Source organism: Prionailurus bengalensis, chromosome C1, assembly GCF_016509475.1.
Source record: "Prionailurus bengalensis isolate Pbe53 chromosome C1, Fcat_Pben_1.1_paternal_pri, whole genome shotgun sequence".
NCBI lineage: Eukaryota > Metazoa > Chordata > Mammalia > Carnivora > Felidae > Prionailurus > Prionailurus bengalensis.
This window is the reverse complement of record NC_057345.1, coordinates 220,123,409-220,141,663: the sequence shown is the minus strand read 5'-3', so window position 1 is coordinate 220,141,663 and position 18,255 is coordinate 220,123,409. Positions and strand designations below refer to the sequence as shown.

At 49.7% G+C, this 18,255-nt stretch overlaps 1 protein-coding gene across 6 annotated transcripts in view; it reads right to left on the bottom strand.

Annotated features, from left to right (window-relative positions):
* TRAF3IP1 (TRAF3 interacting protein 1) overlaps window positions 1–18,255 on the bottom strand; it is a 60,886-nt gene that overhangs the window by 27,746 nt on the left and 14,885 nt on the right. For 3 of the 6 annotated variants that reach the window (XM_043578340.1, XM_043578342.1, XM_043578343.1), the window contains 7 exons: window positions 16,759–16,860; window positions 14,560–14,580; window positions 13,614–13,677; window positions 13,123–13,206; window positions 11,907–12,030; window positions 11,670–11,706; window positions 6,927–7,003 (listed from right to left, as the gene is read on the bottom strand). In XM_043578340.1, coding sequence (XP_043434275.1) covers window positions 6,927–7,003; window positions 11,670–11,706; window positions 11,907–12,030; window positions 13,123–13,206; window positions 13,614–13,677; window positions 14,560–14,580; window positions 16,759–16,860 — 509 coding nt within the window. The remainder of the gene's footprint in view (window positions 1–6,926; window positions 7,004–11,669; window positions 11,707–11,906; window positions 12,031–13,122; window positions 13,207–13,613; window positions 13,678–14,559; window positions 14,581–16,758; window positions 16,861–18,255) is intronic. The other 3 variants (XM_043578341.1, XM_043578344.1, XM_043578345.1) reach the window with 3 other exon arrangements.

Below are 18,255 nucleotides of genomic sequence, written 5' to 3'. Positions count from 1 at the left end.
AGGGGGGGATTCTGAAGAGCATTTTTCAGACAGGGTTCAAGTATTTGTGATGAAACTGCACCACCTAGTGACCAAAATGAGACATAACTTAAAGATGTATTCAGATCGCCAAGCTAAGGGAATAAAATAGAAATCCCTGATGTTCATGTAAGAATTTAGCTAACAATTATTCACTATATACGACTTACTGTAGCTAAAATACAACATGTGCGTGATAAGGTCATTTCATCCGTCAAGAGTCATTTCAAGGGGCGCCTGGGTGGCTCAGTAGGTTGAGCATCCAACTTTGGCTCGGGTCATGATCTCACGATTCCCCACCCAGTTCATGGGTTCAAGCCCCACATCGGGCTCTGCGCGGTCGGTGTGGAGCCTGCTTGGGATTCTTGGTCTCCCTCTCTCTCTCTCCCTCCCCCACTCTCTCTCTCTCTCTCTCTCTCTCTCAAAAATAAACATTAAAAAAAAGGTCATGTCAAGAGTCAAGACACACATTCCCAAAGAAATGCTTCTTTCAGATGACTGTCCGTAATCTCTATAGACAGCTGATAGCTACATTAGTCCCTCATTACAACTTTCACCGAGAAGGGCAGTAAAACACATACATTCACGTCAAATTAAACACACACACCAACTTCACATGTGAAAAGATGTACAACCTCCAGAAGACACACTTTATGTGACCAAGAAAGAAGGTGAAGAGAGTAGGGGAGGGTGGCTCAGTCAGTTAAGTGTCCAACTTTGGCTCAGGTCATGATTTCACGGGTTGTGAGTTTGAGCCCCACATCGGGCTCTCTGCTGACAGCTCGGAGCCTGCTTTGGATTCTGTGTCTCCCTCTCTCTCTCTGCCCCTCCCCCACTCACTCTTGGTCTCTCTCTCTCTCAAAAATAAACATTAAAAAAAATTTTTTTTAAAAGGTGAAGAGAGTAAAGTCACAAAAACTTTAAATAAACTAAAAAAGAAATCCACTAAGAGAAATACTCTATTTCAAAATAAAGAATTTGAATGAGGGGCGCCTGGGTGGCTCAGTCAGTTAAGTGTCTTGACTCTTGATTTCAGCTCAGGTCATGATCTCACGGATCAGGAGTTCAAGCACCACACTGGGCTCTGGGCTGGTGGCAGGGAGCCTGCTTGGGATTCTTTCTCCCTCCCTCCCTCCCTCCCTCCCTCTCTCTCTCTCTCTCTCTCACTTTCTCTCTCTCTCTCTCCCCACCCCAACTCACACCATCACTCTCAAAATAAATAAATTAAAAAAAATAATTTGAATGAAAAGAAAAAGGATCTAAAATTTACATTCGATTAGAACGGACACGATGCGGAGAAACCCGAAAGAGAACGTAGGAGACAGAAGCAGGCCCGAGAAACCCCGAGCAGCACTTCCCGGTGAGGGAACCGTCTCTGAATTGCCCCCTATCACTCTCAAGCATCTTATTTATGACGTTCAAAAAGCAAGTATTTTTAAAGCATAAGAAACACCAATAAAACTGCTCTTCTGGCTGTTTTTCAAAAACCCCTTCATAAATGTGAAGGAAAAAAAATGCTGGCATGGGCTTAGCATCTTCCTATTAGCAGAGTTTATATTTCCTCTTGAAAAGAGAGCAAGTTGGTCAGGACAATGAAGAAAATGCCCAAAGCGGCCTGATGCACATATTTATTCTATAATGTGTTATTCAAGTCCATTAGTGCAATAAGAAATAGCTTTTCTTCCAACACAACTTCAAAGACCGGCTGGAGAGACAGCTGGGCTACAGGCATGCTGAAAACACACGCTGCCTCCAAAGAAAATACAAAGTACCGAGACTAAAGGCAACTACAATTTATGTGAAAAGCAGAGGAAACATCTACCATTTGATTTTTAAGTGAGAGAGAGAGAGAAGGCAAGCAATTACTATTACGACGGGTACGTATAAACCAGTAACGGCAACAGGCAGACGCGGCCGACGCAGCTCGAAGAGATTCTTACAGCCGCCTCTCAGCAAACCAGGCGCGCTGGAGTCTGGATCCGAAGTACAGAAGGTACACACACCTTGCGAGCTTTCCGGAACACCTGTGAAAACTGCCCTCAGACTAGGCCTCAGAGAAAGCTTGACTCCAAATAATCGATATTATATAGACCACATTCTTTGAACGTGAAATTGTATTAGAAATCGCCAGTAAAAAGACTTTTTAAAAACCCGTATGTTTCAAAGCTATGGAACAGACTCCTTAATAACCCACATGATAAAAAGAAATAAAGTATTTCATCTTAAAGTTCAAGGAACTTTTAATATTCATATTAAAAATTCAAAGATAAACCATGCTTAAAGAGAAATGTACGGCCTTAAATATATCTGTTTAAAATGACAAGAACTCAGGGGGCGCCGGGGTGGCTCAGTTGCTTAAGTGCCCGCCTTTGGCTCAGGTTATGATCTCGCGATTCACGAGCTCAAGCCCTACACTGGGCTACACACTGACAGAATGAAGCCTGCTTGGGATTCTCTCTCCCTCTCTCTCTGCCCCAACCCTGCTCTTGTACTCTTGTGTTCTCTCTCTCTCTCTCTCAAAATAAATAAATAAACTTAAAATAGGTAGATTAATTAATTAATTTTTAAAAATGGCAAAGACTCAGGCACCTGGGTGGCTCACTCGGTTGAGCGTCCGACTCTCGATTTCAGCTCAGGTCATGATCCCAGGGTCGTGGGGTTGAGCCCCAAGGCAGGCTCTGCACTGAGCGTGGAGCCTGCTTCCAGTTCGGTCTCCCTCTCCCTCTGCCCCTCTCCCCGACTCATGCTCTCTCTCTCTCTCTCTCTCAAAAAAATAAATAAATAAATAAAATAAAATAAAATAAAATAAAATAAAATAAAATAAAATAAAATATAAAGGCTAAAAATAAAAGAGCTAAGTATTTTACACAAGGACTAAAAACATAAATAACCAAGGAAATTAAAAGGAAAAATAAAGAATAGAAATCAATGAAATGAAAACAAAAGTGTCTATCTACAAAACCAAAAGTTGATCCTTTGCTAGAGGGTGCCTATTTCAACTGTTTCTTTAAAGTCTCAAGGTAAAAAGACACAAAATTTGGGGAAGAAAAGGAAAACTGTAACTATAGGCATATTTTTAAAATCACAAAGGCACAGCTGAAACACGTTTATGTCACGACTCTGGAAAACGTGGACGCAACAGTTGCCTGGAGAAAGGCTGGAGAAGGCACAGCCAGGGGACGCCGATTTCCGCTCTCGCCTCTACAGCAAAGCTTCTTTGCCCCATGTGCAGCCCGCATGTGGGAGATGCTGGTTCCAGAAACCCTCGGGCCCTAGCCAGGCAGCCAGCCTCCTCCACTCACCCATGTGCCTTGCAAATATCATCTTCTGAGCACTCCAGGCAGTGAGGAATTTTGGCAAATTCTCGTCTATGTGAAAACCTCGATTTTTAACTGAGCACGCTGACTTCTGGAATGAAGATCTCACTTCACGGCCCCTTAGTGACAAAGATCTGGCCGCTATCGCGGAAGTGGAAGCGGTAGGCACAGCTTCCAAGAAAGAGTCTGGAAGGAAAGGGGCATGCTTTTCTCCTTCTCCCCTTCCTGCTGGCTGGCAGGCAGTCCTGGATGGACCTGGGACAGCTACCTTGGCCCATGAGGTGCCCTGAGGCACGGGGGTCACACAGGCGCCACCTCCGGACTCTGACTCAGGAGCTAAAGCACTTTCCACGTCATTTAAGCCACTAATGTTTTCGATCTCTCCTTCACTCATAGGTGAACCTAATCCTAACTGATTCAAGTATGAATTACCCAAAGAGACTCAAAAAGGAAATAGGAAAACGGAATATACTCACTCAAGAAATTGACTTGGCAAAACAAAAAGAAAGGATTCGTTCAAGAGAACAGAAAAGCTAGCAACACTAAGACTTCGATAGGAAGAAAAGAGCAAGAGGCGGAACCAGCAGTGAAGAGAGAATAATCATCAGCCGTTGAGGAAACGCACATCAAAACACAAAAAATTAGAAAGACTGACCGTTCCGAGTGCTGACGACGACGTGGGGAAGCTGGAATTCTCCTCTGCTGTGGTGGAAATGTAAATGGTGTGACCACTTTGGAAAAGAGCCCGGCGGTTTCCCGAAAAGATAAATATACGTTTACCACGTGAGCCAGCAATCTTACTCTTAGGTGTTCACCCGAAGGAACGAAAGTGTTTGTCCCCACAAGGGCTCGGAAGGGAGTGTAACTGGCCGAAACTGGAAACAACCCGACGGCTCATCGACTGACAAATGGCTACACCCACTACAGAGGATGATAAATCCATACAACTGCAGTGGGTGTATCTTACAACGCGCTTACGACTCAGCAAGCCAAAGGACACATGCTGAAAAATGGATACATCTCAAAGTAACACGATGACTGAAAAGAAGCCAGACCGAAAAGGAGCACACGCCATGTGACTCCACCATCTGCGATTCTGGGAAACAAACAAGAGTGACCAGGAGCAGAGGAGCAGCTGGCGGGTCCTGGCGGGAGCGGGGCGTGGGGAGAGGTGGCCGGAAGGGATTCCGAAGGGCACAGACCACTGTGGAGGGCGACGCACACGTTCACCATCCTGATTGTGGATGGCACAGACGTGTGGAAATAGAGTCTCACTCCACTGGGAGAGTAAATCAGTGTAGCCAGTCGGGGAATGATTTGGCGGTATGGGGTGAAATCAAAGCTCTGTGCACGCTCAGGACCTCTGGGTCTGGGCACAGACGCTAAAGCAAGGTCGCAAACCCCAGCCCCAGGCTGGGTCCCGCTGCTGTGAATAAAGTTTTATTGGAACACGGCCACGCATCCCAGTCTCCTGTTGTCCTCCCCAGGGCTGCTTTCAGGCTATCAGCAGAGCTGAGAAGCTGCAATAGATTGTATGGCCCGTAAGCCTAAAATATTTACCGCGTGGCCCTTTGCAGAAAATGTTGGCTGACTACGGTTCCCGGAGACACTGGCTCCCATCTGCCTGGAGACATGGAGGTGTGTTCACAACAGTGGAAGGCGGAGTCAACACGACATCCGTCAATAAAGGAATTAATAAACCACGGAATACTAGTTACCAGTTAAAAGGAACAAGCTAGATCCACAGGTATCCAAACGGGGAAGGTCTCAGAAGCACACTGCGGCCTGAAGAAAGCGACCAGCAAACGTACCAGCACCGGGGGAAGCACCGAAAACCCCCGAAGCAGTAGGAACTGCTTATAAAGTAAGGCTCACACCAGCTCTTCCCTGTGACTGCCCTGGGGACAATGGGCCTGGGGCGGAGGCAGAAAAGACATCAGCTTTTCCGGTGTGTTTTAATTTTTTTTATTTAAAAAACTCTAAGAGGTTTTTAGAAGACCAGTCGGTGAAATGTAAACCTGATATTTACCAACACACTAAAGAAAACACAGCAGCATGCGTTTCCCCTGCCTGTAATACGCAGACCTTGAAACACTTACTAAACCGTACTTTTTTGGGGTGCCTGGGTGGCTCAGTGGGTTGAGCGACCGACTTCAGCTCAGGTCATGATCTTGCAGTTCGTGGGTTCAAGCCCCGCGTCAGATTCTGCGCTGACAGCTCGGAGCCTGCAGCCTGCTTCCGATCTTGTGTCTCCCTCTCTCTCTGCCCTTCCCCCACTTGTGCTCTTTCAAAAATAAATGTTAAAGATAATGAGAAAAAAAATAAACTGTACCTTTTTATTTTCTGAGAGAGAGTGAGCGAGCACTCCTGTGCACACAGGAGCAGGGGCAGGGCAGAGCAAGAATCCCAAGCAGGCTTCACGCCCAGCGCAGAGCCCAACAGGGGCTCGATCCCACAACCATGAGATCAGGACCTGAGCCGAAATCAAGAGTTGTATACTCTACCGCCTGAGTCACCCAGGCACCCCCATACTAACTGTACTTTTTTTAAAGCAGCAAATTGTTCACCAAACAAGGACGTTTTTTTCCTTGTATCTTCTAAAGTCAAAATACCTACTCTGAAGTGGACTTTTCCGAGGAAGTCTGAAGCACAGACCTCCGTGCTTTGCATAAAAAGCAAGGCCATAAAATTTAAACCAAGCGAAGCCTCAAAGGTTACCTCCAGGAACAGCCTGGAGGGACACATTCAAGTGCCACGGCCAGGGACACCAGGCCAGCTCCGCAGGCCTGAACGGGAGCAGGACACATTAAAATTCCACAGCAACAGACAACAGGCCACAGAGGAGCCAGCGCGGCGGGGGCTGTCCAGCGAGGCCTCAGCAGCATTACCCCCCGCCCCTCCCCCTCCCCGTGACACTACAGGCGCCCTTCGAACGTCACTCTCACCAGTCTTCTCACTGGCGGCTTCGGGCCACATCTTCATGACAAACTAGGACGTTTTAGGCAGAATTATCCACGTGTGCATGTGTGTGTGTAAAACTTATTGGAATTATTGGCTGCCAGCAAAACTATCCAAAAAACATCTTTCTGTTAAAAAACCAGTAAGTGAAGATGCACTCTTATTTTTTAAAGTGGCTGTAACAGAAACCTAGCCGTGACGTTGGAGGCACCTGGCCTGCAAGCAGGCACCCCAGCGTCACACACCCAGGGGTGGCAGCTGGCAGGAAGCCCGTGGGTCCCGACAAAAGGACGTCCCACACCGGTAAGCAAGACCGCTGGAGGGCACATACTAACAGCAGGTAGACTGAAAAGCCAGACCGGAAGCTGCCCAGGCTCTTCTCCTGCCATCGGCCAGGGCCAGGCGGCCAGCCTCCCGACGCTGCAAGCAGGGAGACGGGATGCACCAGGCAGGAAGGGGACGGCCACGGGGTCAGAGCGGAACAGGCCTCTGGCCTTGACTCCCGAGCCCCCAGGCGAGGCCGCGGCCCCACCCGGGACACACTGGAGGAGCCCCGAGTTTTCTATCCTCCCGGCCGAGGAGGTGGGGGGAACCTTCTAAGTGTGTGCAGCCTCTGCAGAAAGCCCTACTTACCTTCTCTCCAGGTCTGGGCGGCTGCTGAAGCTTCTCATAGTCTTTCTTGGTCTCCAGAATCTTTTTCACAAGCCCTCCTGTTGAGAATCAGTGGTTTTATGTTATTGTCCGCCCTGAGGAGCCCTTCCATTCTAAATGGGGAGGGGGTGGGGAGGACACTAATTTCTTGTTCTTCCTCTTTCTATACTGAAAACGGCTTCAAATAATCTTTATTTGGTGCAAGAGAGTCTGCAATCCACTGATAAGTAGCTGGTGGTGGAAATTAAGGATAAAATTTCAGTGTTTCACTACTAGGTATCCAAAGGATACAAAAATGCGGATTCGCAGGGGAACATGCACCCAATGTTTACAGCAGCAGTATCAACAGTAGCCAAAGTACGGAAAGAGCCCAAACGTCCATCAATGCATGAATGGATAAAGAAGATGTGGTTTATATATATAATGGAGTATTACTTGGCAATCAACAAGAATGAAATCTTGCTACTTGCAATGACGTGGATGGAACTGGAGGGTATTATGCTAAGTGAAATTAGTCAGAGAAAGACAAACATCATATGACTCCACTCACATGAGGACTTTAAGACACAGAACAGATGAACATAAGGGAAGGGAAGCAAAAACAAGATAAAAACAGGGAGGGGGACAAAGCCTAAGAGACTCTTAAATATGGAGAACAAACAGAGGGTTACTGGAGGGGTTGTGGGAGGGGGGATGGGTAAAGGGGTGAGGGGCACCGAGGAGGGCACTTCTTGGGATGAGCACTGGGTGTTGTATGTAAGGGATGAGTCACTAAATTCTATTCCTGAAATCATTATTACACGGTATGTTAAATAACTTGGATTTAAATTTTAAAAAATTTCAGCGTTTCAAAGAAATGAGCTCCTCAAAGGTGAATAAACCAAAACTTTGTAAATGGAAAACGATGAAGAGTAAATTAAACAGGTAAGTGTTGCAAACACGTGTGACAATTCTGAGCTGGTTCTAAGCACAAGATACTCCTTTTACATTAAGTCAAGAATCTTCAGCTTCCTTAGAAAAAAAGAATTACCCATGGGGTAAATACCATAAAAAAAACCACCATTTTCTTTAAAACACCATCTCACCCAAATGTACGTCAACATGAAATTGGCTGAGTAAACCCCAAGCACCTGGTCAGTGAGGGAGGCCGGGGCTGGGAGCAGGGGTGAAGCCACTTCCCCGCACCGCTGCAGAGCAAATGCCAGCACACGCTGCCCAGTGACAAAAGCCAGATGGAGAAGCATAGATCCTGGTGAACAGACACACACACACACACACACACACACACACACACACACACAGAGACACGTATTCACGTATACTTTTTAAAGGAAAGTATAAGCCGTATTTCTCACTGTTTCCTACAGGGGGAGGGAGAGGACAGGGCAGAAGCCCCGAATCTCTGAATCTATCTTGCTTGGTACATTTGACCTTGGAAACAAGTGACTACTTTACATACATAAAACAAAATTAAATCCAATTTTTCAATGCCTAAAAACTGAAACCAAAATGAAACTAAGAAACTTAACATCAAAGTGGCAAGCATAGCCTAACAAAGAACTGTTCCGTTAACTGGTTGTCCGTCCCCAGTGGGACGCACCCTGAGAACAGACAGACCTACCAAGAAAACTCCTAGTGTTTTCAGTCACCTGCCGTGGCTCATTACTGGTGGTGGTGTTCTCCAAGTGCTGTGCGTGCCATAGGGGACAGCAAACAGACGGCCGATGGCGCTAGGAGCCAGGATGCGGGGCATGAGACAGATATGCATGTATAAAATCAAAGATTTAGGAAAAACTCTAAAGAGTAAAGCTGCGTTAGAAATGCCAATGTGAACTTGGATATATTTTTCTCATCTTAAAAAAGGTAAGAAAACCCCTAGACACAATGACCAATCCAGAGGCAACATGCAGCCAGGCTCCGTGGAGAGACGGAAGGTTCCAGATATGGGGCGTGAAACACACAGAGCGAGCCTGAAACATCTTCCCCATATCAGAAGACGAGGAAGCTGCAAAGTCTCCCGGGATGTGTCAAAAGGTCCCAGACAGCCACTCGAACAGGCTCCACTGAGTCAACACTGGACAGTCAGAACACTGATGAGAAAGACTGACTTGGCTTGAAATGAAGCACATTACGTGTATTAAAAGGAAACCTGTGATTTCATACAGGTATCAACACCAACCCTCAACAGTCAGCTTGGATGGCGACAGGAAACAAACTCAGGAAAACCCATCAACAAAGGGAGAGCATGAATCATGGCGCCCACCTCTCCCATAGAGACTGAGCCCTGGGGCCACGGCTGGGGAGGCAAAGCTGTGCACAATGGCGTCCTCCGGCTAACCTTGAGGAAGGGCAGGTCCGTCCTGCCACCAGGCTAACATCACAAGCAGAGAGACATGCAGAGGTCAGGAAGAAGCACCACCACCTACTAAGTATTCTGGCACCTGATTGGGTCTCTGGAACCAAGTTGCAAGCACAGAAGAGCATGTGAAAAACCACAAGCATATCACAGGCAACACCCAACTGTGGGAAACTCTTACGGACAACCAACCAGCTTCTTCAACAAATACGTTATGAGGGAAAAGGGGAGGGAGGTTAAGAGAGACCTAAGAGTTAACATCAATCAGCTGCAATGCAGGGACCTTATTTGGATTCTGACTCAAAATAGAAAAAATATACAAAACAACTAGGAAAACAGTATTTGATGACATTAAGAAATTGTTTTGTTACCACAGTAGAATTATAGTTATATATATGTTTTTAAAGAGCCCTTCTCTTTTAGAGGGACACGTGACATGTTAACAGAAGAAATGATCTTCTCCAGGACTTGAAAACAATCTGGGGGAGACAGGAAACCATCAAAATCCTAGAGGAGAACAAAGACAGCAACCCCTTTGACCTCAGCCACAGCAACTTCTTACTAGACACATGGCCGGAGGCCAAAGAAACAAAAGCAAGCATGAACCACTGGGGCTTCATCAAGACAAAAAGCTTCTGCACACCAAAGGGAACAACCAACAAAACTAAAAGCAGCCAAAGGAATAGGAGAGGATCTTTGCAAACAACATATTGGATAAAAGGTTAGTATTCAAAATCTATAGGAACTTATCAAACTCAACACCCAAAAAACAAATAATCCAGTGAAGAAATGGGCAGAAGACATGAATAGATACTTTTCCCAAGAAGACATCCAGATGGCCAACAGACACATGAAAAGATGTTCAACGTCACTCATCATCAGGGAAACACAAATCAAAGCCACACTGAGATACCACCTCACACCTATCAGAGTGGCTAAAATTAACATAAGAAACAACAGGTGTTGGCAGGGATGCGGAGAGAGGGGAACTCTTTTGCACTGTTGGTGGGAGTGCAAACTGGTGTAGCCACTCTGGAAAACAATATGGAGATTCCTCAAAAAGTTAAAAATAGAACTACCCTATGACCCAGCAATTGGGTAATTTGGATAAATATGAATAGGTATTCACCCAAAGGATAGAAACATACAGAATTGATGGGGCACATGCACCCCAATATTTATAGCAGCACTATCAACAATAGCCAAACTATGGAGAGAACCCAAATGTCCATCGACTAACGAATGGATAAAGAAGATGTGGTACACACACACACACACACACACACACACACACACACACACACTGGAATACTACTCAGCCATCAAAAAGAAGGTAATCTTGCCATTTGTAACAACATGGATGGAACTAGAGTATATTATGCTAAGTGAAATAAATCAGAGAAAAACAAATATATGATTTCACTCATACATGGAATTTAAGAAACAAAACAAACATGGGAGGGGGAAAAAAGAGGGAAACAAGCCATGACTCTTAACGAAAGAGAACAAACTGAGGGTGATGGAGGAAGGCGGGTGGGGGATGGGTCAAAAGGGATGGGCATTGAGGAGGGCGCTTGTCAGGATTGAGCACTGGGTCTTTATGCAAGGGATGAACCACTGAATGCTACTACTCCTTTTGAAGAATTGTTTTTTAGTGTTTATTTTTGAAAGAGAGAGAGACAGAGCATGAGCAGGGGAGGGGCAGAGAGAGAGAGAGGGAGACACAGAATCCGAAGCAGGCTCCGGGCTCTGAGCTGTCAGCACACAGCCCGATGCGGGGCTCGAACCCACGAACTGCGAGATCATGACCTGAGCCAAAATCGGACACTCAAGTGACTGAGCCACCCAGGTGCCCCACCGAATGCTACTCCTGATGCTGATATTACAATATATGTTGACCAAGTGGAATATAAATAAAGACTTAAAAACCAAACAAAGAAAACAGCGTGGGGGAATGGGGGTCTGCAACAGGCAGAGGCTTAGAGAAAACGAGATGAGCCGATCACGGCTGAAGCCATGTGATGGGTACAAGGGGGTTCATTAGGAGACTCTTCCTGCTTTTGCAACTGTTTGAAATCAAAGACATTTGGGAAGAGAACAAATATTACAAACATTGTCGATTTGGAAACAACCCCAGAGGTCGAACCTCTACCCTAACCCCACGCCACGCTGGAAGCTACTGACCGAGTCCCGGGGTCCCGGGGCGCTGCGCCCCTCGAATCCGGGAGTACGAGCCACCAACCGAGGAGGAGCCCATCCGTGCTGCGGTGTCTCACTGATGCTCCTCTGAACCCTGGCCGACACGGGGCGCTCAGAGCTCAAGGGCACGGGACCCCTCCCGCGCACAGCTGTGCGCACCCCACACTCACCGTGTTTCTCCTCTTCCTCCATGTCTACCGCTGGCACCTGGGCAGGAAAGGAAGGAGGAAAAAGCTGATTCTCGAAATCCTGCCTCTGCGGATGTCCCCAAAGCAACGACAGAATTAAAGAAGGCGGACATCTAACCGAAAGGTTAGAGGAACGTTCGTCTCCGGAACCTGAATGCGGGAGCATGGATTCCAGCGTCGTCCAAGTGCAACTACAGAAACACGCTCCCGCTAACTCACCACTTCAAGTTCGGACATCTCAGGGAGCTGGGGGGCGGCCTCCACCACAAACTGGTCGTCTTCCTCACCGTCGGAGTTCTGTGCGTCTACAATTACACTGGCCACGGCTTTGCCACTCCCTGTCCTGGAGCACCAGAAATCACATCACACAGGAATGTGCTGGCCACACGTCTGCATCAATCCCATGCACCCCGGGCTCCAAGGGAGGAGGTCAACCACCAACCACCTCCAGAACATCACAGAATGTAGGCCTGGGTCCCTGTGAGTCCTGCCCTCTGTGCCCCCACTAATGTTGGCCTCTGGTCCTCACCCAGCCCCCTCCCTGTGCCCCTATCTCACAGGGGCCCCCAGGGCCTCCCCCACCCAGAGCCTTGCCCTCCCCTGGCCGCACTCTCTGGACACCAGTCCTCCGCCTGCAGCCTCTCACCCGGAGGGCCCTATTCTTCCAAGTTGCAACACCAGGGCAGGGGTGGCAATGTGGCCACAGACCCCTGCTTCTGGGTCTCTCCCAGAACACAGCAGCCTCCCCCAGTCCCACTTTTCTGGGTCCTGCTCCCTGCCCAGCACCTCCTCTCCCCCGAGTCCTACCACCGGTCTGAGTCAGCCTAACACCCAGCTGCCCAGCCCGCAGGCCTGGCCCTGTCCCCCCAGGTGACCGCTTCCGTCCTAGGGCTCTCTCAGGCCTCCCGTGGCCACTCTCAGGAACTGCCCCGCCCGCTGCCACCCCACTGCAGGCCGCTGTCAGCTCCCCTCTGCTCGCACACTAACTTCTGCTGCACCTGTGCCTGGACCACAAGCCTCCAGACCAAACGCACCGCGGCTCCCACCTGCCTTCTCCTCCTCCCGACCCGCCTAACACAACCACGCTTCACCGAGCGCCCGTAACTCCCTCCCCCACGATCACAGCACAGCCAAGTGCACGCACACACATGCAGGCTCGCATGCACACGTGCACACCCTCTTCCTGGCTTCGGGGACCTTGTACAAGGTCAGGAGGGAACCTGTGCTTGGGCGTGAGCTCTTGAAACGGTACACGTTTCTCCGGCACCAGGCCCTTCAACCCTCAAAAGCATCATCCTGCCCGTGGCGGGGCCCAGCCTCGCTTCGCCCCGTGCTCCCCCCCACCGCCCCCGGCGTGCCCCGAACCCCTCCCACACACACTCCCCCATCAGGAAGCCCTCTCCACCCTCACCCCGCCTCACAGCAGAGGCCTCACCTGTCCGCCGTGAGCGCCTCCGCCCCGTCTTGACGCTTCACCCGGGGAGGCGCTGGTCTCGCACTCCCAGGCCGAGGTGGCTTTCTAAACCCAGATATTGGAAAACCAGAGAGGGAATGTGACACACTTGCACATTTCAAAGGGGACGACAGAAAACCCAGGTCAATGTCATCGCTAATGTCCCACCGTCAACTGGTCAGGACGCAGTCTGCAGAGCATTAAGAACATTCCAGTAACCTGACAAGTTGAAAGTATCCGTCTCTTAATCCTATATTTTCATTAAATTTAAGATCCAAAAAGTAACCAAAACATTACCATAATTATGAATTTCCCTAAATCTTTAAAATGCCCTATGTGTAGCTACTTATACCCAGCATGTGAAAATAAAGCAAACGGTTTTTGCGTTCTTTGTACAGGCATTTCCTCATAATGAAGCTCGAGCACCGGACAAACGGCAGAAGGTGCAAAGAGAGAGCACGTTGGCCGCAGACCTGATGTTGGCCGGAAGCTCGCTCGGCAGCTCGGATTTCTCCTGGACAGAAGGTCCGACTTCTTCTGAAGCGTGACAATCGCATCAGCAATTCACAAAGGAAGAAACACAAATAGGTAAGTGCTTGAAAAGACAGCCATCGGGTAAGTGCAATGCAAACGAGCTTTATTCGTCTATCATTTTAATGAAGACAGAACAGTCGTTTCTAGAGGTGGTGAAGATCTGGGAGACGGCGTGCGAACCCTGGAAGTACAAACCGATTCTGTTTCTTTGAAAAGGTGGGTGGATCCGGTCAGCTACAACCTGAGAAGGATGGACGTGTGTAATCCGCGGTGTCAAGAGGGTCACCTGCCACCATGTATTAGTGACGGGCGGTGGGTAACTCCAGCCGCACACCGGACCCTCTGCACAAAACGTCATCACTCCAACATGTAACAGTAACGAGCGGGTCTCGTCACCACACCCACACACACACACACACACACACACACACACACACGACAGGGGTCCTAGAAGGACAGTCATTTCCATGAGAAACAGTGCTTTTCATCTCCTTCTTCATATTTTTCTGCATTTAAACAGATTCTACTTTGGGTATGGACCAAATTGTTTTTGTAATCTGAATAAAGCTTCTTCATTTTGGTGAAAGGACTTAATCGGTAAGTAACAAACTCTATTAAGGCAATTAAATTCATCCCACTATTTAAAGTAAAAAGCCTTTGTATTCTAGAGAATAGAATGAATCAAAATTTGAATTTAGAAATGTACTTTTTACTCTGGAAAGAGTCCTGAGATGCATTCTGCTGGAACATAAGATGTGTAGATTAAATCTTAAAGTGGTACACGTATGGTTCCTTAACAAATCTGAGAGTCCACATTCATACTGACACACACACACACACACACACAATTTATAGCAAACACACTTAGTGCAGGCCATTCCTTACCTGTATCACTAGGGGAGTCACCTAAAAAAAAAAAAAAAAAAAAAGGCACATCAGAAAACCAACTTTTGTTTTAGTGACGCTCGGAATACGAAACGAGCAGGACTAGGGAAAAACACAAACTAAGTAACACAAACGCCTGTCGGGAAAACACGGCCCTTTCCTCGGAGCCTTTTCCAGTGTCCCACCGCGATCCCTTCGTTTTCAAAGAGGGAAAGACAAAGAAGAAAGGAAACTATGACCCATAAAATGCCATTAATGAAAAGACGAAAGGGATATGAAGAGAGAGGATCACACACACAGATGAAAGATACACGGCAACAGCTGACACGCCCAGGGAGCCGCCAGCAGACCGACAGGGACACGAGGGACGAGGGGGGTGACCTGGCAAACAAGGCTCCGGGCACTCTGACGACTGGACAAGAGCGACGGGGCCCTCCCCACAGAGCTGACCAGCAGGGCTCTGCCACGGCCTAGCTCCCTATGGGCTACCTTTGCTCTTTTCACCCAGGATCCTTCTTCAAGGGCTGCTTTTTGGGGACAGAGGTGACCTACGTGGCCACAAGCACACGAGTGAAGGCCCGGCAGGGGTGGGGTGGACCCCAAGTCACAGGAGGACAATCTCTGTGTGACACGACCACGTTTGCAGAAGCACGGAAGCTGCACGGGTCCGAGTCAGCGCCAGACACCCGGGGTCGCCCCAAGGGCACACACGCACCCACAGGGGATAGAGTGCTCCTCGGACACCTTAGCCTGCCCGCTGAGGCGCACTTGAGAACGTTCTGGTCACCGGTCATAGAGCCACGTGAATGGTGCCCCAAAGAAGGTGGCTCTCGGGACAGGAGAGGCCACGCCTCCAGGGCGACAGGAACCGGGAGGCCCTACAGGGCCCATACGTAGGGAACACAGGAGCCTCCCGGAGGTCACGCTGCACAGAGTGACAGGGCAGGGGCCAGGCCCAGTGCAACTGTGGGTTGGTGGTTAGGAAGCACCCGGAAATGGCGCTTCCAGACAGCGCCACCGGAAGGACGGGGTGATGGCAACGGGGGGCTTGGGCTCACCCCCGGGACGGGCCTGCCCTGGGGCCAGAGCAGGTAGCAGCAGACCCTCTCCTCGACACCGTGCTGCCTGGCCCTGGACCCCAGACTCCTAAGCTCTCGTCGAAACTCACGCCATCGGGTTGGGGACACACCGCGGCTGCTGGAGCTCAAGGCCGACACCCGGATGGTGAGCTCACAGCGGCCTCACCCCTTCGCAGGCGGGGTCCCCCGCCCTTGGGCGAGGGCTCCAGCCTCAGGGGCGCAGGTCTCGTCCGGACCCTTCATCAGCTCTGCCTCTTTCCCCGCCCACGCACACCCCCTCCCTGGGCAGACCCTGCCCGGAGCACCCCGGAACCTGCCTGTCCCCCCACCGCCCACACGGCCCAGGCCGCCCCCGCCTGGACCAAACTGACGCGACCCACGTGCGATTCAGCCGCTCAGCCAGCACGCACCCGGCCCCATGCAGCCCCGTGGCCCCCACGCTCCCGGCCAGCACCCCTCACCACACGGCGCCCCCCAGGCCGGGTCCCCGCGCCCACCGCCTCGGGCCTGCCACGCACCCGGCCTGCGGCGTGCACGAGCCGACGAGTGTCACCCGGCCCGCGGACGCTGGCCGCGGGACATCCCCTCCGAGCCCGACACGTGCCCGACAAACGCCGGACGCATCTTTCACCACAACGTTTTCTCGATGCAGAGAAAAACCAGGCCCAGAGCAGAATCTCACCAAGGTGCGACTTAGGACACCCCGAGGACATGACAGAAACGTCGGGTCAGGGCAGTGTCCCGAGCTGTTTAAAAGTCCTCTCTGAACGCGAAACGTGGGAGGTGTACGGCTGGGCCGACGGGACTCCAGCAGTGACTCTGAAGCTCGGTTCGGGTCGTTCCCGACTCCGCCTGGGCTCCGCCCGCCACCCCAGAAAGGACACTGGGGTCACCACGCAGTGACCAGCCTGCCCTAGCCCAGCTGATGTGAAAAGGCGACAGTGGGCCACCCACCACATCCAGTCCCGACGAAGAACCAGGGACTGGACTCCGTGTGGGTCAGAAAGCCAAGGGGACCTGGCCGCCGCCCTCTGGGGAGAGAGGAGCCCCCCGGGGTTACATCTGGGGGGACCCCTCTCCCTCACCGAGAAAGGAGTGAGGAGACGGGTGTCCCGCTTACCTTTCCGCTTCACTGCTGGTCCTGGCTCGACGTGCTCACGCCTCAGACTAGCTGAATTATCGTCTGAAACGCTAGCTGAGTTAGTATTAGCTTCTTTTGTGCCTGACATAAAACAGTTTAAAATGGGTCACGAAGACGCACACACGGGCGGGTCCCCTCCGGCTCCAGTACTTACCCCGCTCTCCCATCCCACAAGCTCCCAGAACACCCACCGAAGGCAGCTTTGGAGAACTCACACCCAGAACGTTCCTCTCAGCGTGGCTGTGGGATCAGGAGAGGGAAGGGGTGCCCGGACTGTGAGCAGACCCCAGGCCCACTCAGCCCAGGCGGGGAGGCGTGGAGTCCCCACGGCCGAAGCCAACTAGCCCCTCCACCGCCATTTCCAGAACCTTCTCCACCCGCCTCCCCACTGCGGCCAGGCCCAACTGAGAAGCCGCAAATAGGTGGCCGTGTCAGGAAAGCAGGGCAAAGAGAAAAATCCTTCCAGCACAGTGCACAGTCCTAGAGATCGAAAGTTCCCAAATAACTTGTGTACTGATGGCTGACTAATGTGCCAATGTCTATGAAAATAGAAAAAATATCAAACACCTAATAAAACATTTTTTATACTAAAAATAAGGGGCGGGAGGTGCTAGAGGAACAGATTTTAAACTGTGGCAGGACCCAGGGTAGAAAGCTAACCCATCACCACAGGACCTCACTCACTAAAATGAAATCAGGAGGCAAAAATAAAATTAGAAAAATTGTTCCCTTTCCTGAAACACAACCTTACAATTTCTTTCAAGTATTCAAATAAACAGTTTATATCAGAATCAAACTATCATTAACTATCAAAGATCTGATTTTATGTAACAGAACTACATACAATAGAAGACACGCAATTTTCTAAGGAAATTTTGTTGGATCTATAAAAATGCTTTAAACAGCCTGATTCCAATGGTTAATGATTTATGATCTATAAGACAACCAAAGAATATGATATACTAACCTCAAAAATAAATCTAAACTTAAACATCAGCTTGGCAACTGCAGATTATCAATTTTAAAAGAAAACACAAGAACTATAGGTTGTTACACTTTATTTGAAAGTGTCAAAACTTTCCTACACCATACAAAACCCACCACACGGTAAGTGATTTCCAAATGCATCGCCTCTGCCTATATCTCAAGGGGACCAATGACACTTTGCACCGTTTCACCGCTTCCAAGGTCTTGTGGCATTCTTTCTTTCTTTTTAATGTTTACTTTTGAGAGAGAGAAAGAGAGACAGAGTGCAAGCAGGGGAGGAGCAGACAGAGGAGGGGACCGCCCAGGGACCGGGTGCAGGGCTCCACTCGTGGCCGCCAGGGGGCACCGGGCTCCGTTCCAATCTCTGCGAAGCTCTCAACTGAGAACCGTGTGCCACAGGGTTCCGGAGAGAACACCCACCAAGTGAGGGCACAGGTCTAAACAGCCACTCGGGTGTACTTCCATCCCATCAGACCATCTCAGCACGAG